Source organism: Thermobia domestica, chromosome 15 (genome assembly GCF_964235325.1).
Source record: "Thermobia domestica chromosome 15, izTheDome1.hap1.1, whole genome shotgun sequence".
In the NCBI taxonomy this organism is placed as follows: domain Eukaryota; kingdom Metazoa; phylum Arthropoda; class Insecta; order Zygentoma; family Lepismatidae; genus Thermobia; species Thermobia domestica.
Window position 1 is genome coordinate 5,262,359 of NC_137468.1, and position 26,618 is coordinate 5,288,976.

General features: G+C 36.7%; 1 protein-coding gene across 1 annotated transcript in view; it reads right to left on the reverse strand.

The window, feature by feature from the left end:
- LOC145672047 (phospholipid-transporting ATPase ABCA1-like) overlaps positions 1-26,618 on the reverse strand; it is a 242,611-nt gene that overhangs the window by 166,423 nt on the left and 49,570 nt on the right. The window contains exons 10-12 of the mRNA XM_081741259.1: positions 14,675-14,831; positions 11,260-11,354; positions 898-985 (exon numbers count right to left, since the gene is read on the reverse strand). Coding sequence (XP_081597385.1) covers positions 898-985; positions 11,260-11,354; positions 14,675-14,831 — 340 coding nt within the window. The remainder of the gene's footprint in view (positions 1-897; positions 986-11,259; positions 11,355-14,674; positions 14,832-26,618) is intronic.

Genomic DNA, 26,618 nt, shown 5'->3' on the forward strand with positions numbered 1-26,618 from the left:
CAAGTCAATCTACTTGTGTATTTTGCCAGATTATTTCAGGGTTTTCCCTAAGATTCACCATGCGCTTAGCAATTTCGTATTTTCTAAGATATTCCATGTACTGTTCCAGGTTGTTAATATCGTCTACCTCAAGCATCAGCTTATGCAGGACGTCTGGTAACAAACTCACTCCAATTAACTCACTTTCATTGATATGACCTCGTATAAATTTTAAGTCCTTCATCGGTTTATAAATAAACGCTATACTACTTTCATTAGGGTACAATTCATTAGTTTCTGCAATCATTATTGCCTTCATCAGACACATTCTCTTGATATGTGTTTAAAATAAAGTGTCTGATTAAGGCAATGCCATACTGCCGAAACTATCATACAGACTAATAACAACAACTAGAACCCAGAACTACATATAACTCAAATAACATCTAACCAAAGTAAATCCCTATTACATATTACTAATCTCTTTTACAGTTTAATACAACATAAAAATCCTCAAACTAATATTTAAAACGTAATCATTCTTGATTAAATCAAAAAAAATTATCACTAATTAAGAATAAAATTGATCACAGAAAGAACATAAACTGCCAACAACATCAGCTCACTTGATGGAAAAAGTTCTCTCACTAGGAAGTTGTCTCAATAACAAACTACGCTCCCTCACATTCATAGCCAACTGAAGAGATATCAGCTTTCAGTAAATTGAAACGGATGGGACGTAGGAAAAAAAAAAGGTTTCCTGAGTCTTGTTCAACCTGAATTTTGTATTGTAAATTGAGAAAAAAAAAAAAAAAAAAAAAACTCCCGCAATTACTGAAATCAAAACGTTTAAGTTACCTGCCAGAATAACACTGAATTTAGTAATAATAAAAATAACTAAGCCACCGATATACTTACCTCAGAAAAATTAACAAGCCTCTCTAAAGTGTTCCGAAACGTAGAATTTCTTTGTTGATCAAAGAAATTATTATCTTCAGTATTATTACTGTAAATAAAATTACTAAATAAATTTCACTTCATTACAAAAATGACGAAAATAAATTGTAAATAATTTAAGCAAAAGCAAATTGTTTATGTCAAATACAAGGTTTAACAAGAAAGTTCCAAGATTGATGCTAGTACTCTGCAAAATACTAATGACAGAAAATAATAAAGTAATGAATGTACCTGACGTATAAATTATTTGTATTAAATGACAATGATTTCGGTTCCTGCAGGAGAATCTGGAGCCGCCTTCTGGTCCGCAGTACCTTGAGAACGAAGTAACTGGCTGTCACTGACATTCCTATCGTTATTGCTTCCACATTTACTTCCTGTAACAGACCTACACTGGATTGTTGGTTTTTATCAATTATTAATATATTGACTCTTCCAGGTACTGCGAAATATTTTAATATATGGACAGTTTATTTATACCATGCGTCAAGTAATTACACATCTATTTTTTGCTATTCTATCACGGTTTCTGTGGTAAAATTTTTACGCTTTTAATCGTGTAGAAACCGGGAGAAATTATGGATAAAATTCATTTTGCAAATATTTCTTTTTATTGTGGTGAGCACTTATTTTAGTTTAATCAGTCTATTGATGTAGTGATTTTTTTTTTAGATACATTTGTATATGCTTCCATTTTTTTTTTTTTAAAATAAAATGAAATCTTTCAGTTTAACGTTCCACACTTATGCCCTTTAAACTCAGGTAGACACTTATGCCCTTTAAACTAAGGGAGACACTTATGTTCTTTAAACTGAGGGAGACACTTATGCCCTTTAAACTAAGGGAGACACTTATGCCCTTTAAACTAAGAGAAATAGTCTGGTCTGTTAAGGATAGGATCGTGACAAACCGTACACAAGTATGAAACTTAGCAGACTGAAAGTACTTCGGTATTCAATTCGTTTTAGGGTCGGGTGCCAAAATTTTCTGGTCGCCATTTTGAAATATGCCGCCATATTGGATTTTATGTGATGTTCTCTTAAAAGATCATTATCTCGGTAACTAATGGTCCGATTTTGATGATTCTTTTTCTAAATTATAAGTTAAGCCCGAATGCAATCGATTATAACAGTAATGAAGACAAGGAAATATGATAAAAACGAGAAAATTAGAAATATTTAAGATTTTATGAAACATATTTACATATGAATGAGTTTTTCTCCAAAATGGTCCATTTTATGAAAGCATGTACCCTGAGCTTTCATTTGATGTATAATACGTTAAAATGCGATGAGAAATAGTCGAAATATAAGTCTTGAAAACAAACCCAGTGCAAATAGGAAGACTGCGTAATCGGTCAACTTCGTGAAATTTAGCGGTGTTTGGCAGATTTTTTTTTTATCATTAAATTATCTAGTTTTTATTCTTGTTATGATTACTTAATAATAACTACGTTTAATCATTACTTAGAATTGTTATGGGAGTTTTCATTGCAGCAGTTCTATGTAAACATGAACAGGTAGTTCCTTTCTTTTCATAATATTGGTTATCATAATGTAACTGTGAACACATTAAAAAGTGTATTGTGCCTTTTTAAGTTGAAAAATATCACTCCTTGCAGTATTTGAAATTATGTGTTTATTAAGTGTTTTTTAGGCGATTCGTGTTCAGAATTCCTGAGGATCTATAAAGATTTAGATAACTTAGAAGATATCTGTGAAACTTGTCACTGGAAAAGAATTATTAGTAAACACACTAATTGACAATACAGTGAAGTGGCATAAACAATGCAGACTGAAGTTTATTGCCTCAAAACTAAAAAGAGAAATCGCAAAAGAATCGAAAACAAAAAGTAAACAGAAATCAACAGAAAATAATGAACCAAAGCGTAAGAGGAGAAATGAAAGTAGAGGAAATGTAATTCCACCGGTTTATATTTTTTGCAATTCTAGGAAAGGGGTTAGCAGAAACTGTCACTTACATTTGACAAAAACCTTAAGGAAATGGTTTAATAATTACAGTATATATTTCTGCTTACTAAAATTTCCGGAGGAGACTTGGTAGCAATGGAGGCTACATACCACATACAGTGCTTATGGATGTATAAAAATAGGTACAAAAGTTGGGAAAGGGAGAACAGATCTTGAAATGAAACCGAAAGTCAAGATGATGATGTTTTAGAATCTCGTGTATTTGCTGAACTTATAGATTACTTGGAATGTAAAATAGAAGATGGTCATTTCATTTCCAATTTGTCAGAGCTGCACAGTCTATATGAAAACAAGTTGAGAGCGGTAGGTACATCAAAAGCAGTGAATAAAACAAGACTAAAGAACAATATTCTCGTTCATTTTATTTCTGATTGTACTAAACAGTGATGGCAAAATATGTTATTGGTATTAAAGAAAGGACACTAGAAATTACTCAAGGATTTCATGTCTAAACGATCAAATAAAGAGGAGATTTTTGCGGGAATGGCAAACATTTTCAGGATACTTTACAGAAAACTGTCATGATGAAAGTGTTCCAGAAAATCTAAAGAATTTCGTTCAATTGCTGCTGTATGGATCTAACATAGAAGAAATTTCTATAACATATTCTCAAACTGCCCTAACAATAAGTCAATTAATATATTTTAATTTTAAGAACAGAAGATTAGCACCACGAAAAAAAAAAGGCACAACATATCTCATGAACCGCCGCTCCCACTGTATGTAGGTTTATAGGTACACACTCTTACTTGCTAGAAAAAGATTGTCAGTAATTTACATAACTTAGACATTTTTGTAACATAATCGTGTGATCCAAATTGAAGATCAGATAGCAGCAGTGACATGGAGACGCTACAAATTAGAGGGTCTTGTTTGCCCCTTTCCATTAATGACTAATGTGTACACCATCGGTGCATTGGACAATTTAGACCACAACACATCATCAACTACTTCGACAGGATCTTTCCATGGAACAAGTATTAGCGTATTCCAATTGCCTTCCGATTCTAACCCTGGTTTACCCCCAATGCGAATTGAAGTTTCTTCGTCAGTAGAAGATTACTTATTACCAGATATCTACGCTATTGTGCCATCAGTATAATCATGTGATTTTGACAAACTGCAAGTTCCTATTACTGTTCAAGAACCAATACGGTCAGGGCTCGAAAAAGACAGAGAGGCGGTGGATTGAAAGAAATTCTCTGCTAGGTGAAAATAAGTGCTTGTGGGCAGAGTATAATTTGACTCAATCAGGAAGTGTACGTTCTACTAAAGGTACTAACGTCATGTTGCCAATTTTTACTGAAAAGCGGCGTCTCTTTCAATGGTGAAGCATGATATGTCTATCACAAAAAAATTACTGATCGATGTAACCCTAATCAAATACAGGTTATTTTCCTTGACCAACCTCTCTTTGCAATAGCAAAACAAATACAGTGGAGATGGTCCGATTCATACTGTGGAGAAGTTCTATCGTTATGTTTGGTGGACTACACATAGAAATGGCCCTTTGAAGAGTGTTAGGCCACATACTAAATTGTTCTGGATGGACATCGTCCTTAGCTGAGGCCAGAGTAGCAGGTTCAGTCAGCTGACTCATTCCTGGACTGCTCACACCTAACCAGAACCAGAAGAGCACAGCAGAAACCAGCTGTAGTTCTAGGCTTTCTTCAAATGGCAGGGTTTCATACAGAACAAGAGTCCAGAAACTGTAACCAAGAATTTCAACAGTGGCGGGAAGAAATGATATAGAAAAGATCTATGTTTTCATATTAGGATCTTGTACTGGAATTGGAACTTCTAATTTTGATATTTGTTAAAGCTCACCGACAAAGTAACTTCCTATTATATGTAACGTGTTGGAACGTCTTCTGCCTCTATCTGTGCATCTCAGGGACATGAAGAGTTTAAATGAAGGAAAGGCAGAATTTAAGAAGAACTGGGTGTTTTTAAAGACTAACCAAAAGTTTTGTTTCATGCCGTCCGGCCAAAATAACAGAAGTGTTAGAGACTCCAGTGGAGCCATTAACTAAAAATCCACTTGCGTTTCAACGGTGGATGCTCACAGCTCCTGAGTTATGCAGACTCACAAAAGAATTTGAAGATGCTGCACACATTGAGAAAATAATTAACGAAAATTATGTTGGAAGTGATGTAAGTTTTAAGAATCTTTGTCAAACATTGCATGACACAATTTCTGCTGCAGGAAATCCTATTTTAGATACGTAACAGGTAATGAATCTATCATCACATGCGTATGCCTTACAGGATCTTCAAAATCTGTTGCAAAAATAAAAGTGATTGGTAAAAACCAACATGAAGATTTTGTTGACTCGGTGTTTGTAAAACGAAGCAAGTCAATTTAGTCTCCCATAAAAAGGAATATTTTCTTTTTGTTTTGTTTTGTTTTCTTGAGAAAACTTAAAGAAGGGTAGGAGATCATCTGAACAGAAGATAGATGAATTGAGGAATGATTACAGTTTGTTCAGTTGGCTGTATATGTCATGCAAACCGCGTGAGGGTGATCTGTAACTCTTTTTCTCATGAAAATCGTAGTTGGCTATCATCATTGAACACGAGGAACTTTTACTGTCGTCAAACAAGTCTGAACTGCTGAATATTTTCAAGTCCAGAAAACTTCGGCTGGGTGAAAGAAGGTGGATCGTGGAAGCCCTTATGGATGACCAAACCAGAAGTTTCTAAAAGTTCAAGAGAATTGCTAAAGTATGGCTGCAAAGCTCTTCCTCTTTGCTCAAAACAGTGTGTATGTTCTACGAATGGTGTTCAATATACAGATCTTTGCTGCGGCGGAAGCTCCTGTGATGAACAGCAATGTGACTAAGAAGTATTTTTTCTTTGTGGAATAGGCGATTGGATGTTATCAATTTTTGTCACTTTCTTAGCATTTTGATTTGGAATATTCAGTTTTTCAGTAGCTATTTATTATATTTGAAAGAGTTAAATTTACAAATTGACATATATATGCAAAGACGTATTTATAATGTGGCTTTTTAGTGTCTTATATAATATAATTTATATGAACAGTATAATAAACATTTAATAACAATAGCAATAATGTAAATAATATTGATTTGAATAACAATTCACAAACGTGAAGAAAAAATATTAATTTGTCTGGTTCCGAGCATGCTTGTTATCACCTAACACCAAGTTTCGTCTAGTTGACTCCCTGCACACTCCTTATATTCTATTGTACTGATTTCTTAATTTAACTATATTTCGGTTATTTTTCATCGCATTTTAACGTATTATACATCAAATTGAAGCTCCTTATATGTTCTTTCAAATGTTATAGGGTACATCTTTCATAAAATGGACCATTTTGGAGAAAAATTCATTTAAATGTAAATATGTTTCATAAAATCTTAAATATTTATAATTTTCTCGTTTTTATCATATTTCCTTGTCTTTATTACTGTTATAATCGATTACATTCGGGCTTAACTTATAATTTAGAAAAAGAATAATCAAAATCAGACCATTAGTTACCGAGATAATGATCTTTTAAGAGATCATTACATAAAATCCAATATGGCGGCATATTTCAAAATGGCGCCCAGAAAATTTTGGCACCCGACCTTAAAACGAATTGAATACCGAAGTACTTTCAGTCTGCTAAGTTTCATACTTGTGTCCGGTCGGTCACGATCCGAGCCATATTTGTTATTAAGAGACCAGACTAAAACACTTATGCCCTTTAAACTAAGGGAGACACTAATGCCCTTTAAACTAAGGGAGACACTTATGCCCTTTACTCTAAGGAAGACGAATGATTAGAGCAAGTAAATAATAAAGGAAGAATTGGAAGAAAACTGGAGTATCCCCAGAAAACTGACGGACACGGTGTTGTCCAGCACAAACTTTCTTGACCGGGGATCGAACGAGGGATCCTGCGCACTAGGGGAAAGTGCTCTACTTCTGAGCCACCGCGACCCCCCCCCCATCCATTTTTCAGTCAATTGTATTTTCCTGTGGCGTGTCTGTAGGTACCAATGCTTTAATAATATATACCAACATATCAGGGTGAATCTGCCACAGCAAGTAAGTGTGGAAGGAATCAGAATTTTTGGAATAAGAAATGTAGATGACAGCCAGTCACTTCGTTCTCAAGGTACTGTGGACTAGAAGACTACTCCAGCTTCTCCTACAGGAACGGAATTAATTGTCTTTTAATATAAATAATAAAAAATATTATTAATAACAATAAATAATAATATAAATAATTTATACGCCACGTACATACATTATTTATACATAAAAGCGTAAAATATAACATAGAAACCTTGACATAAAATTATTTATCATGTGAGATTAAGATTCTGCAGGACTGTGAAGATTTGGTAAGCAGAATGACTGTGTCTTTCTAAACATCGCTCACTGAAAACCCTGATTCTCACTGGTGTGAATTCTTACAGGGAACCAAGGGTGAACATTAGGTTTTGCTGAAAGTCAGGGAAATCAGCAACAGAGACGTACGTGATGATCAGGATGAGGAAATAGATTTCTGGGCTTTCGGCAGCTATGGCCATGTTAGCCCGTCATGTATGAGGGATGAGGCACTGGCAATCACACTGTCCAGGGAATTCGGAAGGAAGAAAGGAAGGGGAAGGAAGGAAATGGTCTGGGACCATTACGTTAGGTACTATCCCGGCTTTTGCCTGGTGCAAATGAGGAAAACACAGAACACCTACTCAGAATGACTGGTGGGAGGCACGGTGGTTCAGTAGTGGAGCGATTAACTCTACTGCAGGTGGTCCCTTGTTCTATGCCCGGCCAAGTAAGTTTGTGGTGAAAACATCGTGTCCGTGAGATTTCTTAGGGTACTCCTGTTTCCTCCCACAACCTCATTCCACTAATTCTTCACTCATCATTCACTTGCCTTAATCATCCGTCTCCCTTAGCATAAAGGGCATAGGGACGTTAAACTGAAAGATTTCATTTCAGAATGACTGCCTTGAAAAATCTGTTACACTTTTTCGACCGAGTTTTCCCAGGCGAGAACGTTAGCGCCTACGCTACATGGGGCCGCGAGATGATCAGAACTGTTTACCGCGAGAATGTTGTATTTCGTAGTCGTATCACGGTTGATTTGCAGCACATCTTTCATCATGCGATGGTCTGACTGCATCAGGTCGCGAACAAGCTCCACCTTAACCTCTGAACAACTGACACACGTCCAATGAGGTTATTAGGAATGTATTTACGTCAATCACGAAGTCGGACAAAATATTCAAATACATGATCACGATAGAGCGCATTCTCGCGGTAAACAGTTCTGATCACTTCGTAAGTCTCTGTTACTGATTTCCCTCACTTACAACATGATAATGGGAACCAGGGTGTCTTTGATGATCAGCGTTTAGAAGGGCATGGATACTCTCTTTAACAAACCTTCCTATGACCTGCAAAAGAAGACTACCATAGCATATATCTCACAATAAACAATTTCCTATCGTTAGCAGTTACAAAGTACCAGCAATAATTCTGGAACTTATTGCGTTCAGTCGAATAATAAAATTTATGTTTAAAAATGTTTATAAATAAAATCTCCAATTTAAAGACAATAAGAGAAATAGCGGGATAACGTTTGTCTTTTGATTTGGTTTATCTAGTGCTGGTAGTTAATCTACTCCCCACTTATAGCGCTAGTTGTGCCTGTATGACCTGCAAGGCGATCAGCTGTGGCGAGGCATAGTGAAGCAGCTAATTGGAATGGGTGTAGTTCGTAAACGGTCCAATGTGACTTTATAATATGGAGAACATTAAAAATGATTTTTTTGGTTATGTAGTGAAAAGAAAAAGTACCTAAATTATTGTTTGTTCTTCGCCTAATGGAAATTTAATACAAAAATTCTAACCACTATATTGTACATCTGTAGATAATCAGTTTTGAGACAGAAAGTGAAAAAAGAAAATGAGTGATTCGTAGTGGTTTGTATGCTAGAGTTACATGGTTTCTTTGATGAAAGTTGTTTGATATGCTTTATGTTCTGTGTATTGGTATCTGTTAATAGAAAATGGGAAAACATTCTGAGTGGGCAAATGCCTTTTGATTGCGACTACTGATATTGGTTAGGTTTGCTGTTTGATAACTTTCCGACTAGGTTTTTCTTCTTTTTTCCTCCACAATTTTAAAATTTGCAGCTAACCTCTCCCCCCAATATATAAAAAAAAAGCTTAACAGAATGGAACTCTGCATGTTTTCAGAGCTATTGCCTTATTGCTCTTTATTGTGGAGATTTTATACTACTGTCAAACAAATTAAAAAAAAAGCTGGAAATATATTGTTAAATATTGCGGTTATAAAAGAAACAGTCTTAAGTGAAGACGAATGCTTACTCCTCCCTCTTTCTTTCTTTCTTTCTTTCTCTCTCTCTCTCTCTCTCTCTCTCTCTCTCTCTCTCTCTCTATATATATATATATATATATATATATATATATATATATATATATATATATATATATATATATATATAAACTTGCTTGATATACACATTTTCCAATAAAGTTACATGTTATTTGTTATGGGAATTAGTTTGATAGTTGATTTGCTATTATAACTGGTAACCTGCTACGCCGCTTAATCATAGTACGCGCTCACCTGATGTGTCATCCTTAATTTCCCCTATTGGTTGTTTTGTGTTTTGTGGTTTCTTGGGCTTAATTATGTAATTCTTAGGGATTTATTTGGGCAAAACAACTAGTACTGAGAATTTCCTGGGACATAATTATACACACTATATGATCAAACGTATCCAGACACCCCCCCCCCAAAAAAAAACATACGTTTTTCATATTAGGTTCATTGTGCTGCCACCTACTGCCAGGTACTCATTATCAGCGACCTCAGCATTCATTAGACATCGTGAGAAAGCAGAATGGAGCGCTCCGCGGAACTCACGGACTTCGAACGTGCTCAGTTGATTGGGTGTCACTTGTGTCAGAAGTCTGTACGCGAGATTTCCACATTCCTAAACATCCCTTGGTCCACTGTGTCTATGTGATAGTGAAGTGGAAAGTGAAGGGACACGTACAGCACAAAAGCGTACAGGCCGACCTAGTCTGTTGTCTGACAGAGACCGCCGACACTTGAAGAGGGTCATAAAGTGTAATAAGCAGACATCTATCTAGACCGTCACACAGGAATTCCAAACTGCATCAGGACCCACTCCAAGTACTATGACAGTTAGGCGTGAGGTGAGAAAACTTGGATTTCATGGTCGAGCGGCTGCTCATAAGCCACACATCACGCAGGTAAATGCCAAACGACGCTTCGCTTGGTGTAAGGAGCGTAAACATTAGACGATTGAACAGTGGAAAAACGTTGTGTGGAGTGACGAATCACGGTACACAATGTGGTGATCCGAGGAAAGGGTGTGGGTATGCCAAATGCCCGGTGAACGTCATCTGTCAGCGTGTCTAGTGCCAACAGTAAAATTCGAAGGTGGTTGTGTCATGATGTGGTCGTGTTTTTCTTGGAGAGGGCTTGCACCCCTTGTTGTTTTGCATGGCATTTTCACAGCGCAGATCTACACTGATGTTTTAAGCACCTTCTTGCTTCTCACTGTTGAAGAGCAATTCGGGGATGGCGATTGCATCTTTCAACACGACCGAACACCTGTTCATACTGCATGCCCTGTGACGGAGTGGATTACACGACCATAACATCCCTGTAATGGACTGGCCTGCACAGAGTCCTGACTTGATTCCTATAGAACACCTTTGGGATGTTTTGGAACGCCGACTTCGTGCCAGGCCTCACCGACCTACATCGATACCTCTCCTCAGTTCAACACTCCGTGAAGAATGGGCTGCCATTCCCCAAGAAACCTTCTCGCACCTGATTGAAAGTATGGCTGCGAGAGTGGAAGCTGTCATTAAGGCTAAGGGTGGGCCAACGCCATATTGAATCCCAGCAGTACCGATGGAGGGCTCCACGAACATGTAAGTCATTTTCAGCCAGGTGTCCGGATACTTTTGATCACATAGTGTATGTGTGTTTATTACGCACCAAACTTTATTGTCAAACTTTGTAGATAAAGAAAAAAAATAGGAATAAATGTATTATTCCTGAAGTAATAAAGCTGAATATTTGGCAAAACAGAAGTCCAAACACAGGTAATGTACAACTAAACACTGGAACACAATATCCAAGTTGTATTTTTGAAAAAGTAAACCTATGGTTGTGCTCTACTAACCATGAACGCGATTATAAATTAAAGGAATCATTAGTCAGTTATAATAAAACCAATTTAATTCCTACATGACAGAGTAATTATATTTCTTTTTTTATAATTATAAAACAACTCACCTACGGAATGGGGTCATTTCATTTCTTAGTAGTTTCATAAATTCTTGCACCAATATAATTTTCCAAGGTGTTAATTTCAGCACCTTTATCAACTCCTATTTTAAAAAAAAAACAAAATAATTTATGTATGATTTAAAATGGAAGTGAAAATTACTCGAAAGATAACGGACAAAAATAACGCATAACTCTAATAATGAGGTATGAAATATATATATATAACTATTAAGTGACAATATTTTGTCTCAGACCAAACTCGTCATTCATGTCACTCCACAGTAAATTACACATTTCAGTCTATAGCTAATTTCTTGATCAAGTGGATTGTTGTTACGGAACTACATAGATACGGGATTTTAGTAAGTCTTCTCAATCTATCAGCCAGTTGAAGGTACTGACGCCTAACGTTTCGAATGCAGACATCACATTTATCTTCAGGGATTTTAATGAAGAGACCCGAAACGTGAGCAAGTATACATAGTGACTACTTAGGGGGCAGAGCTATGAATGGGGACTTGTGATTGCCTGAGGGAAACGCTGGCTTCTGACGGCTGAGGGATGCTGGCTCCTGATTGGCTGTTGTTGTGACTACGAGAAATGACTTCGTTGAATATCTGCTTTTGTTCCTCAAAAGAGCCGACCAGATAGGGCTGAACTGAAACCCATTTGAGACTGTTCCTTTCCAGTGAGACAGCTATGGCTTCCTTTATTGTTCTGTCCCCCCAAAAAACAGACATTCGGGAACTAAAGACATTTATAAAAGCCATTTTTCGTAGCCACAACCGCCACCAATCAAGAGCTAACATCCCTCAGCCAATTACAAGCTCCCATTCATAACTCTGCCCCTAAATAGTCAATATATATACACACACATGGGAGAATGGGAATATATATAAACAAAATGTTAAACAATAAATGTTTATTATCAATCAGATATTAGAAAACTTGAGGAAGGGCTGTGAAGAATGTGGAATGAAAATAAATATTACAAAGATAAAAGCCATGGTGATTGGAACGAAGTGGCCAATGTCAAATATAGAAGTAGGATGGGAGAAAATAGAACAGGTGACTAGTTTTGATATCTAGGTAGAATTATTAGTGAAGATATATGAAGTGGGAACATGAAATAAAAGCAAAGACAGGAATGGCGAAAGAAACCTTTAGGAGGAAGAAAGTACTATCTTGTGAGACCTTGAATATAGAGTTCAGAAAAACACTCACAAAATGTTTCATATGAAGTATTGTACTGTATGGGTCAGAAACGTGGATATTACGCAAAAATGATTTTTAAAAAACGACTGGAAGATTTTGAAATGTGGGTGTGGAGAAGAATGGAGAGAATTAGCTGGGTCGAGCGGAAAACGAATGAGAGGGTGTTAGAAATGATAGGATAGAAAAGAAGAATTTTAGATATTATTGAAAAGAGAAGGAGAAACTGGTTGGGACATTGGCTAACTGGTTGGAGAACTGTATCATCAGGGAGGTGCTGGAGAGTAAGGAGGCAGGAAAGAGAAGGAGAGAGCGAAGGAGGCTACAACTGAAATGAAATGAAATCTTTAGGTTTTACGTCCCACGGTTATGCCGGTTAGGCTAAAGGAGACGATGATGATGAGAAATGAATGAAATGGTGAAATGAAGAAAGTGGGAGGAAACAGGAGAATCCCGAGAAAACCCACGAGCACGATGTTTGTCCATACGGCGCGAGCTGGGATCGAACCAGGACCCCAAGCACCGGAGGTGAACGCTCTACCACTGAGCCACCGCGCATCCAGAGGCTACGGTATCGAAACAGAAAGATCATACGTGAAGACGACGAGGTTAATGGAAGACTGTGGAGCATGGATGCTTCTTAGCTGCGCCAAATGACCTTCCAATAATGGAAGAATACCTATGATGACGATGATGATCATAGCCTCCTCCCCTTTCCAGTCCACGAGAAGTGGAAAAATGAAATCTTTAAGTTTTATGTCTCACGGTTATGCCAGCTAGGCTAAAGGAGACGGTGATGATGAGAAATGAATGAAATGGTGGAATGATGAAAGTGGGAGGAAGCGGGAGAACCCCGAGGAAACCCACGCACACGATGTTTGTCCAACATAAAGTTCACTTGGCGCGAGCTGAGATCGAACCACGCGAAGTGGACTTTGTGCTGGACACACATCTTGTGCATGGGTTTTCTCGGGGTTCTCCCGATTCCTCCCACCTTCTTTATTCCACAATTATCATCAATCTGATAGTGACCGTATCCCTTAGCCTCGTGGGACATCAAACTCGAAAGCCTCCTTTTATTCCCAGATCAGCAATCTCTGGATTACCTTGACGCAGATTTCCACTCTTCCGTATCATCAGCCAGACTTTTTATTTCCGTATCATCAGCCAGACTTTTTATTTCCGTATCATCAGCCAGACTTTTTATTTCCGTATCATCAGCCAAGACTTCTTATTTCCGTATCATCAGCCAGACTTTTTATTTCCGTATCATCAGCCAGACTTTTTCTCCATTACCTTCTGTATAATTTGGTCCGTATATTTCAATCTTCGTCTTCCTTCTACCATTATCTCCATACCTAATAGCCTGGTTCCCCCACCTTCAAAACCGTGTTCAATTATCCTCTCTCCCTTTTCGAAATAATTTTCAGTATAAACATTTTTACTTCTGCTATTTCCAATACGCTCTCACGTTAAAAATCTTGGTCACTTATTGTCATATTTCAACATAAAAGATTGGTTCTTCGAATAACAGATTACAACGTACAAAGGTACATTGAAGATACATAATAACAATAAAATCAAGGCTGGCGGTTAAAACCATTCTTATAAAGTTAACATAGTTTAATTTTTGTAAGAATTGCTTTGTCATTTCTCTTAGCATATGTTCATTTTAAATTGCTGCAAGATATTGTCACTCTTCTCAGTATTTCACGTTTTGAATTTAGTGTTACAAATGTTGATCGATTCTTAACACTATAAATCGGCACTCTTATTCCTATATTTTCTAAGTAATATTTGCTATCATATTTGTTATCCAACACCATTTGAATTATTATTATTATTATTATTATTATTATTATTATTATTATTATTATTATTATTATTATTATTATTATTATTATTAAAGGAGATAAACTCTCCGACAGCCAATGCAGGACTATGGACGACTACTACTGTCGGTGTTCATTAAAATAATCAACCCAAAAAGAGCTCAAAAATTGAGCCGTGACGGTAAAGACAAAATCCTGAAGGAAAATTACACGTGCAGCTAAGATAGGAAGGAATGATACCGGTGACAAGGAACCTCTATGAACGATGAAACCTTAGAGAACAAGGAAAAAAAAAATATATATATATATATATATATATATATATATATATATATATATAAAATAACAAAAATTAAAAATTTACATATCATTCTTACCCGAAGTTCTTCATTTACATCCGTTTCGTTCTCCTGAAATCCTTCCAGCGTCATTTTTAGGCTATCTCTTAGATCCGCAAAAGCAGCAAAACTCTGATTTGTCATCTCCATGATTTGTCGCACTACAGGAGTATCCGGTGCGTATATTATTTTCCCTCTAAAAACAGGAAAGAAAACCGCTTATGATGCTATATATTTCATTTTTAACTAATCATATCAAACGATATCAATAGTAATTTATCTATGTTTTGCCTTTTTTCTACAGTAGCGAGGTTAGGGCCATAAGACCCTCTCTTACACCTAAGAGTAACAAAAAATTGAAACTTATTTGATACAAAAAAAAGAAAAAAAGCAAGATACATTGATTCACATTACACACATATATACATAAACACAAAACACACACACACAACATAATATAAGAATAACTAACACAAAACTATATAAGTATGACAGCTGCAAAGAATCTTAAAAGTTTTGACTTATGTTTATCATAGAATGTGTATGTTAAGTGGACAGGTTCTGCTTTAGCAAGGTTTTCGTTTCTAGGGCAAATCTTGATTTTGATTTTAAATTTCTCACACTGAGGCGTAAACTATTCCAGAGACGGATACTAGTAGGCACGAATGATTTGCCGCATGTCTCTGTGCGATGTTTAGAAAGTAGCAAAGAATTACGTGTTCTAGTGACGCGGTCGTGACGGGCAACGAATTGATCATTATTGTTTAAATATGAAGGAGCCTTGTTTGTACACTTTTACTAAAATGTGATGTTTTCTCCGAAAGTGGAGCGGTAGGCAGCCAAGACCATTCAATGCCGGTGTAATGTGGTAGTAGCGACGGAAATTACAGATAAATAGAATGAATGTGTTGTATACATACGTTTCAATTTCGTCGAAAGAGTAGTGGATAGGTCATTATACACTACGTCACAATAGTCAAATATAGGAAGCAGGAGCGCCTGAACCAACTGAGATTTTTGCTTTACTAAAAGAAAGTATTTTAGTTTATTAAGAGAGTGCAATGCAGAGTATAGTACTAAACAAAGGGAATATATAAATGCTTAAAAGCATGAACGGGGAAAATTATACAGTGAAACCTGTCAACTTGGCCACCTCTCTAAGTTAGCCACCTGCTTATCTTGGCCTAGTTCGTCTTGAACCTGCATTTTCCCATAAGACATTCGTTACTTACTACTCTATAAGTTGGCCACCTGTCTATCTTGGAAGTTGGCCACACTGAAGCAATGTTTATCCTATGATGATAATGGTAAATTTACCTGCGTATCTTGGCCACGCAAAATACAGTTTTGTTATTTTTCTGAACTCTTTCGTATTCCCATATGAGAGGCAGATGTTCTGTATTTGTGACTGGAGAAAAGAAGCAAGGATTCCCGCGATTTGCTCTTGGAGGTCAATAGCCAGAAGACTACCCTGATAAAGGGTGGTGAAGGAAGATGTGAATAAGAAAAAGCACGTATAGGAATTCAGGAAATGGTTGTACGTATTTGTTTACCCTGTCTGTTTTGGTAAAACCATTAGCTATATCAGCTCCTCTCATCAGTGGGGAGCTTTAGTAATTCCGGAAAATTCTCAAGGTTAAAACTAACCTTGTCAATTGTCAACTATTGGCACCTGTCGGCTTGTCAAAAGATAGCGGAGTTTTTGAAATATGAATTCCCTCAAGATTTTCTCAAACCATCTCTTGCTCCGAGGGAAACACTTCTAGCTCATTAACAAGAGGTAATAGTTAACTACAATATTAGAATGTGCATATCTGCCATAAAGAATAAAATAAATATATCTAGAATGAACCACCATTCAGTAACAACTGAAAAGAAGTCATATAAATTGCATATGAATTTCTCAATTTATAACTTAGCTTTTCTTGTTTTCAATCGGAATAACTCAGTGTGCTATAATATTAATTTCAATAAACTGCGTACATACGCTTCTATTTCATGGTTTTTTGTGTTATTATGTTTTCAATCCGAATAATCCAATGTACCAGACTAGTTTTCAGGAAGAGAAAGGTATGCACATATATTAAACATACTATAGTGATATTTTCTAGTACTGTATATTTTTATGGTTACTCTATATACATTATTTAAAAGTAGCTGTCGTGCCACGGCTTATTAAAATTTTACAATCAAGTAATACTAGAAATGCTATTTTAAAAATACACAAATCACACTTATTTTCTGTAAGTTGGCCACCTGACTAAGTTGGTCACTTTTCGATGGAACCGATGGTGGCCAACATAGACAGGTTTCACTGTATTTTACATTTCCCTTAAAAAAAAAATCTAAATTGTTCTTCGCCCATTCGAACAGCAACGGTGTTCTTTGATTGGATTAGAGCAATAGTGAGGAATTAAATGAAATTTTAGTTTAAACATAGAAGGAATTCGTTGCTTTGAAGTAACGAGAAAAATATTAAAATTCTGCCATAATTATGTTGAAAACAAATTAACGTACCAAGAGTACGAAAATGTTATCAACTCCTGAACTATTGATGTTAATAATAATAAATTTATGCTTCTATTTTAGGTATTTTAAATAAAAAAAATAATTACGGTATCTACGAGGACGTATCAAAAAGTTTGTGCAATCAGCTAGAAGAAACCTACTCTGGAGAACTCTAAAAGCATGATGGTATTAGTCCTTCTCTACGTAGTCACCGTAACTAGCGACTATGCCAAAGTCTCAAGTTTGGCCTTGAAACTACAAACCTCAGAAATGACGTCCTCGGAGTGAACGCGTCATTTCTAGGAAGAGCAAGAAGATACTTGATGCTAGATTCGGTGGTTGGTGGGGTGGGTCAATATTTTATATCCTAATTCCACTGTTTCATCCAGGATGCATGGCATAAATTTCTTCTCCAATCATTTTAATTTTTTTTGCAAAAAAATTGGCCTTTTTTAACACGTGCCTCGTATATATATATATATATATATATAGAGGGTGGTAGGTAACTCCACCGAAAAACTTCGGGAGGTGGTTCCTTATACGAGATGAAAGAAAGAAGTTCTAATAAACATGGGTCGAAAAACGTCTCCTTTCAGAGTTATGAACTACCGCAAATTCGAAATATCACGTTTTAAAACGCCCTGGCTTAGAAACTATAGGGCCTATCCCAAGCGATTTAAGGAATTACATAAAAACTGGTATATGCTCTATCTAAATATTCATGTTTCAGAATTTATCGGTACCAGCGAAACGAACGCACCACTAGTACTTAAAGGAATATCCCTATACTTCTACTTCCTTTTTACAGTTCCTTTCAGCGATAACGGAGGATGATAAAACATGGATAATTAGATAGAGAACATACTAGCTCCTGTGTAATTCTTTAAACCGCTCGAGATAGGTCCTATACTTTCTAAGTTAGGGAGTTTTGAAAATGATTTTTCGAATTTTCAATGGGCCATAACTGTGAAAGGAGACCTTTTTCGGCCCATGTTTATTAGAACTTTTTTCTTTCATTTCGTATAAGGAATCGCCTCCCAAAGTTTGTAAGTGGAGTTACCTACCACCCTGTGTATATAAATATATGGTGTTACAAAAATTTGTCACAATATCTTGGGAATAGATTCTTCACATCAAACTAGGAAAAAAGTTCATAAGGATCTGTGGTCAAAAGTGCATAGTTTCGTAGTTATAAGGTACTGAAAACGTGAAAAAATGAATTTTAAAGATCCATAGTTCCACTACTATAGAACCGATTGTAGTCGGGTCAAGACATCACTGAGGAACTAGTATGTGAACTATCCAAATATCCATCTTTTAGAACCTCCGGTACTTGCACAATCATTTTTAGAGAGGCTGTTTGGGAGTATTTGATCACTCTCCACCTCTCTCTAAAAATTAATGTGCAAGTACTGGAGCATTCTTAAACATGGATATTTGGATAGTTTACATACGAGTTCTAAGTGTGTCATAAACTCGTTTGTGCGTTATTTTGGATGTATGCGGCTCAAGCAGTTTAATTCTCTTTTATTTTAAAAGGACTGTCACTTACAAGCAGACTATGTTTCTCTGTGTGCGTTTTCTCGCTCAGAGGAGCAGACGACTGGCTTGACCTTGGCCAGCGCTTCTCCAGCCAATCACATCTCTGTCCGCTCTTACGGCACCCAACACGAGAAACTCACGCGAACAGCAAGAACTAAAGAGATTTGGCGGTAGGCAGCACTACTTGGCGCCGAACAGATAAATATGTAACAACCTACGCCCGCTGCTGCAGAACTAAATCACATTATTATATAACTTAACATTAATATATCCTTGTATATTACACAAGATAAAATGCATTGATAAGTATTATTGTCATAATTTCAATTACTCAATGTAAGACGATGTAAGTATAATCAATTATTGAAATTTTAAGTCTATTTGCGCGTATTGATTGTGATTTGCATGTCGTGTCCTCAAGCCTCGTGGTAATCAATTTATGTGCATGGTACTGAAAATAATTCTTACTTATTGTTTGTGGTGTTTATTATCTTTCGAAAAATATGATGCTGAATCTTTGGTGTGTAAGCATATTTAAGGTTGTATTTAGAATATTTGCTTATGTGTAGTTGGCGTTGAAAGGAGCTATTACTTATAATAACTTGTTTCATCGTCAACGCTCGAGCAAACATACTATTTACGACTATCTAATGTAATGTTTGCTCTATTTGGATTACCATCCTATGGAGTAAACATTATAAGTGTTGTCTTGACCAGACTATGATAGATTACATAGTAGTGGAGCTTATGAACTTTTACATAGTAGTGGAGCACTTGTTTCACGTTTTCGGCGCCCTATAACTCCGAAACTATCCACTTTTATACACAGGTGCATATGAACTTTTTTTTTATGTGAGGAATCTGTTTCCAAAGTATTGTGACACATTTTTGTAACACTGTTATATCCAGTAGACTCTCGATTATCCAGCCTAATGTGACAGCAGGGCAGGCAGGTATACCGGAACTGTACAATTAGTCACTTCTTGCACTACTATATCATTATAAACATTCTCTTTACACCAACCAACCACTTATTCATATTGTCTGACCTCTCAATGCGGATCAGTACCTTATAAATATTTGTTATGTACTATATTTTAAAAATTAATTATGGAAAACAAAGAAATCCAACAGTATAAAAAAATGCACACATTTTAAGGTAAATTTTATGATGTCTAAATTAACTGTAGGGAACATAGAATGATGTACACTGTGCATATATAGAATTTTATAATCAAGGGGCCGCGGTGGCTCAATGGTAGAGCGTTTCCCTCTGGTGCTTGGAGTCCCGGGTTCGATCCCAACCCCCACCAAGTGGACTTTGTGGTAGACAAACACCGTGTGCGTGGGTGTTCTCGGGGTTCTCCCGTTTCCTCCCATTTTTTTCATTCCACCATTTCACTCATCTCTTATTATCACCGTCTCCTTTAGCCTAACTGGCATAACCATGGAACGTTAAACTTAAAGATTTCATTTCATTTCATTTTTATAATCAATGAAACATTAACGTCAGACATACGCCTAATTCTTAAATAAATGATTTAAGCTTGTTCGACTGATCATTGATAAATTATAAAGTGAATGTGAAAATATAGGCCTAAAAGAGTCAAAACTTAGTTGTTGTTTTTTTAAAGGTCCTTCATAAATGCCTTCTTTTCCTTGCCAAAGTTTATTTTTTGTGAAAGCGAGCAGATCGTTGGGAAAAGAAATATTTCTCATTGTCTTTTGAAGTTTTTTCCCTTTTTGGAACTAGACCAGATAGTATGGAGGCCACATAGTCAAGAGTCTACACTATTGAAATATCCCTTCATGTTAGAAAGCAACACCAAGTGAAAGCAAGCATTCGACGATTCCACCTCCGAGGGAACACGAAGAGAACACGAGGAAATATGAAGGTGACACGAAAAAATATGAAAAGGTCCCCTTGGAACCCTTCCACAAGCTCCGCCTCCAAAGACTAGCTATAAATATGGACACCTTGAGGAAGAAGTCATCAACCACCAACTGATCCCATCCCACTCTCTCTCTCTTAGCTGCTCTGGGCAGAAGAGACTCCTCTAACCTTACTTTTGCGATGTATCGGTCAAGAGGTATCCTTACCTATCTCCGTGCTGCATCGGGCAGGAGATACTATCCTTCCTCTGCGCTGTATCGGGCAAAAGATATTCTAATCAATTTCCGCGCTGCATCGGGTAAGATATATATCCTAACCAATTTCCGCGCTGCATCGGGCAGGAAATACTATCCTACCTCTGCACTGCACCGGGCAGGGTCATCTCTAACCAACAACCCTCAGCCTCCGCGCTGCTATAGACAGGAGGTTCAACTTATAGAGGAAAAGAATTATTAGAGAAATTACTTATTTGTAATTTAGTGTATAAACTGCATAGATACTTTTATAATAAAAATGATGAGAGAAAACCCGTGTACTATTTGTCTACCGAATATTACAATATATATATATATATATATATATATATATATATATATATATATATATATATATATATATATATATATATATATATATATATATATATATATATATATATTTGGGGAGAGTACGTTTCTATGTTGGCAGGGTGTGTATAAGGATGAAATTCATTTCCCCTTCCCCTGGAAAAAATATTCAATTCTCACATTAGCTAAAGGTTTAAATATATGAGAGACATGATTCTCTCTCTCTCCCAATGCTTTTTAGTCTTACTCACATTTCTTCAAATTTACCCCCCCCCTCCCTTCTCCCCATCAAAAAGTTCGTTTTTAGTCCATTCTTCTAAACTTTTAATAATAAGACAATAACACTGAATTATTCTATTAAAATGATTGTTTTGTCCTTCATTTAAGTCTTCATTCACTATCCTGCAATCAAAAGTCATACTAGAGGAAGGCATTAATGCCTAACTTTCCCGTTACACATGTCACATAAAGATCTCAGACAAGAACTGAACCACTATGCCATTTATTGAGCTTAATTAAGTAACGTTGCTTACGCGTTTTTGCGATCTAAATACATTTGTAATAACTTAATTTAATTTTAAAGTAAAACAATTAGCTAGAGCGGAAATTTTGTGAAAATATTATATTGTCTTTGGTTTGCGTACCAGTACAAAATCTCAAAGGTCTAGTTAGAATAAAAGTGAAGGAAATGTCAGCATTAGGATTTGAATGAAACAAAAAAGTAACCTAATAAAGCATTGTAAACAAAGTAATCAAAACATTGTTGCCAAAACGTAAGTTACAACTGAATATAAACTGGCTTGAAAAGAATTCAAGAACACGACTAATGATCATATATCAATTACTAAGGAATTTGATTTACCAACACTCCTTTGTACGAGGGTGATTCAGAAAGTAATGCCTCCAAGGTGATACCTTTATTTGTGTTTGACAGATAGCACTGATACAAGTATTAATGGAAAGCTTGCAGTGTCTGCTACAAATGGTGGCATCATTTTTCAACATAGTCCCCATTACGGGCAAACACACTTGCGCCAACGCGACAGTCAGCGAAGACCATTGAAGAACTGCTGCTTCCACCTCCGCGTTACAATATTAGTATTGGCCTTTAAGATGATCCATAAGTTTGGGAAAGAGCCAAAAGTCGCAGGGCGCAAGATCCGGACTATACGCAGGATGAGGCAGAATGTCAACAACACTTTACCAGCAGATGGGACATCTTTGCATTTTGTTGGAGGAGGAGAGGAGGTGTGACGGTACTTCATCAATTGACGCTTCGTTTCCGGGTTGTAATGGTGTATTCACGACTCGTCGCCGGCGATGAATGTTCCTGGGCGCACAACCTTTCGCAGTCAGAAATTCAATGACAGCCAGCTGTTTCAACCGGACGTCACCACTGAATACCATGGATTGTTCCATTACTCTGGAACGAGAAGAGATAGGAAGTTCAAATTCCTCAAGTGACATTCTACAGCTGAAACATCAGTGCATTAATGATAGACAGTTCAGAATGTTTGAAGTACTATTGGCCAAGTAGTGAGCTTGGAGAAGTTACTTTCTGAATCACCCTCGTATATTTACTCTGTCTGTTCGTCCAGGATAGCCAGGAGGTAAAAGGTCAATAGTTAGGAATTGAGTTCTTTTATGGAGATAATCCAATCAATCTTCCAGTTTTAGTCTTGATTGCAATAGACCAAAAACGGTAATAGACAGCGAGGCGATCGATTATGCGTCCCAAGAACATATTTATGTCCACCCTTAACTCTCTACTACGAGGCACGTCCAGAAAGTAAGTTCAGTTTGGTAATAAAATTAAATTGTGTACAGATACAGAAAAATTATTTATTGCACAAAATTCTACAACTCTTAAACTACTTTTCCACATAACTGCCGAAATTTTGCAGGCATTTGTCATAGCGTGGCACAAGGTTTTGTATACGTTCTTCATAGAAGTTTGCCGCCTGTGTCTTCAACCAGTTGGAAACAGTTTCTTTCAGCTCGTCGTCATTGTTGAAGTGTTGACCGCCAAGGAAAGACTTGAGATGTAAGAACAGATGAAAGTCGCTAGGAGCGAGGTCAGGACTGTACGGAGGATGGTCAAACACGTCCCAGCCAAATCACCGCTCTGATTTCACAAGCGACGGGATTTTCAATCAACACCGACATTGTAAACAAGCACAACAAAGCGTACGTGACTGACAGCGATCTCCAAATGGCGCACGTTTCTTCTCCTTGATACAGAGCGTCTATCGCGCATGTGCGGAACTGCGATCGCAGCGCTGCAGCGGAGATAAATTGAAACGGAACTTACTTTCTGGACGTGCTATGTAAAAGCCAAAATGATAGAAAAAGCACAACTACTTCCGGTTTCAATGTTGATTTCCAAAGAGCAAAAATGGTAAGAGATAGTTCGAATAGTTTTCCCGGAATCGATTAAGCGTTCTAAGAATGGGTACCATCTTCCCTCTTAGGCATCTGTTCACACAGAAAATAGCAGAACTCAACCACTTCCACTTAGCTATTGAGCAAAAACAGCAATAGACAGCGAAAAGAGGTTTTCTGCAATCAATTAAGTGTCTCAAGAATATATCCCCTCTCCAATCTAATCTCTCTATTAAAATCAGAAGTGATAGAACGCTACTACCACATCCGGTTTTTCAAAATTAACTGAAAAAGATATCATGCTATATAAACCAAATTTCTTCACATGGTGTATATGTGACACTACTACTTGTTATTCGAGTGGTCTAAATCAGTGATCGCCAAAAAGTTGATCGCGAGCTCCTAGCAGCTCGCGAGGATATTTTCGGTAGATCGCTTTAACGATCCGACTGACTAACCGTGATTCCTCTACTAAGCTGGCGCTCACGACAGGGTGCACTGACAACAACTGCTTGTTTCTCCCGTGCAGCTGCCATTGTCAGCCTCATCTCACAGTCGACTGTATACGCTTGGGATTGTGCACGTTATGTTTTTCGTGTGTGTATTAGACGTTTGCTAAACGTTATGTTTTTCGTGTGTATATTAGACATTTGCTAAACGTTATGTTTTTCGTGTGTATATTAGACATTTGCTATACGTTATGTTTTTCGTGTGTATATTAGACATTTGCTATACGTTATGTTTTTCGTGTGTATATTAGACATTTGCTAAACGTTATGTTTTTCGTGTATATATTAGACATTTGCTATACGTTATGTTTTTCGTGTGTGTATTAGACGTTTGCTAAACGTTATGTTTTTCGTGTGTATATTAGACATTTGCTAAACGTTATGTTTTTCGTGGGTATATTAGACATTTGGTAAACGTTATGTTTTTCGTGTGTATATTAGACATTTGCTAAATGTTATGTTTTTCGTGTGTATATGAGACATTTGATAAACGTTAGGTTTTTCGTGTGTATATTAGACATTTGCTAAACGTTATGTTTTTCGTGTGTACATTAGACATTTGCTAAACGTTATATTTTTCGTGTGTACATTAGACATTTGCTAAACGTTATGTTTTTCGTGCGTATATTAGACATTTGCTAACTTGAATAGTTTGATTTCATATTCACTAGAAATGTAATATTTTCCATAAGTAGAAGCTTTGCTTTGTTATAATTAAATATAAACTAATAATTTGCTGAGCAAAACTATATATTTTCATTAAAATTCAACACGTGTTACAGTTTCGCCAACTAACTCTTTGGCTTCATCAGACACTATATGATACAGTATAACTGTACAAACATACAACAGCTAAGATATCTTTCTTCTGGTTGGCTACTGGCAGCAGCAGCAAATCCCTTTTAAATTATACTTATTTGAAAATTTCTATACAGATGCATTCTATTGTTGCTAATTACACAAAATGACGATCTTAACTGATTTAAACTAACAATTAATTAACTTAAACAATTAAGTAAATAATTACACACACACACACACACACACACACAGATATATATATATATATATATATATATCGGGTGTTGCAAAATAAGTGTTACAACTCTTGGGAGGTGACTCGTGCCAGTGAGACAAGAAAAAAAGTTCTCTTGAACTTTCGGTTATCGGATATAGTTTCGGATCTACAAGGTGCCGAAAGCTTGGGAAAACGACTTTCGGACTCGAATAGTTCGGAAACTATCCAACGTAAAGAGGGCGGGTAAAAAATTCACTGAAGAAGTCATACCTGCTGTATTGAATTTTGCATGTTCCACAATCCTACCATGCACGCGCAAGGGATTCCCCAAAGGTTCTTAGGGAGTAATCTACCAAATGAAAATTGGTCTAAATGGATATGAATTGATAGGGTTTCTATCAGGTAACAACAATTCGTTAGTATTAAGTCGATATCTGGAACAAATACAAAATGGCGGACACCTTCATGCCCGTTGTGTGTAGTTGCATAATCGCCAGGTACGGATGCTGGCCAACAGTGACGTTCTGAGTACTAAGTGTAGCGAATCTGTACTCAAATGCTCTAGAAAGACTTCTGGAGTGCCGGTAGAGCACAACAGATGAAGCAGGGTGATTTACATGTGTGGAAACACGTAACGAAAAATGCCTAGAAATGCATTAATACTCAGTAAACGTGACTTTAAAGCGTCGGAAATGTAAGGAATAGCATCAAGAACATGAAAGCCATTGCCAATTCACTAATAATATTTCATCAATGCGATGTAATAGGATATACACATACCAATAAGGAGGCAACAACTGAGGCCAAGTTGAAATTGTGCAAGGGGACTCACTAAGAAACTGGGTAAACTAAATGAATGTCAGTAATGGGATCGCATGGTCGATATTGAAATGTGGCCAATGTGTGTGTTGATATCAACATGTAGCTAATGGACAAATGTCAACATGTCCCATTACTGTTGGGATACCATCCCACGTGCGAAAACTAGGAAAATAACGTTGTACATTCTGCTATTACATCTGGTGCACTTTTTGGTAGAACGTAACTAGAACACGATTGTATCAATGTCCCTCTTTGTTTGAAACATTGTCCCTCAGTCAACACATATGAAAAGATATCTCTTAATCCATGGTTCAAATTCTGATAGAGCGTGAAAATAACAAGCTTGTATCATGTCCCACGTCTTCTGGGACATATGGCGTACTCGAAATATAGGAAAATACCTCCAGAAATTCGTATCTTACACACAGTGCACATGCCAAGACAAAGACGAAAATGAACCAATTTTTCACATGTAACACTACTGCTGGAACACCATACATATGGAAAATAAAACGACATGAGAAATAGGAAGAAACGTCTGAAAGCTCTGATTGTTTACAACTGTGTAGTAGGAGTAACAAAATGAAACACACAAGCATGTCGGGAGGCTGTACAAGAGAGCTTGCCAAACAAAGTGGGTACTCCTCAAAGAAATGAATACAGAGAAAGTGAGGCTCACTCGAAGCCTCAGGGCTAGAACGCTCGCTTTCGCTCCCGTGGTCGCAGTTTCCAATCCTACTGG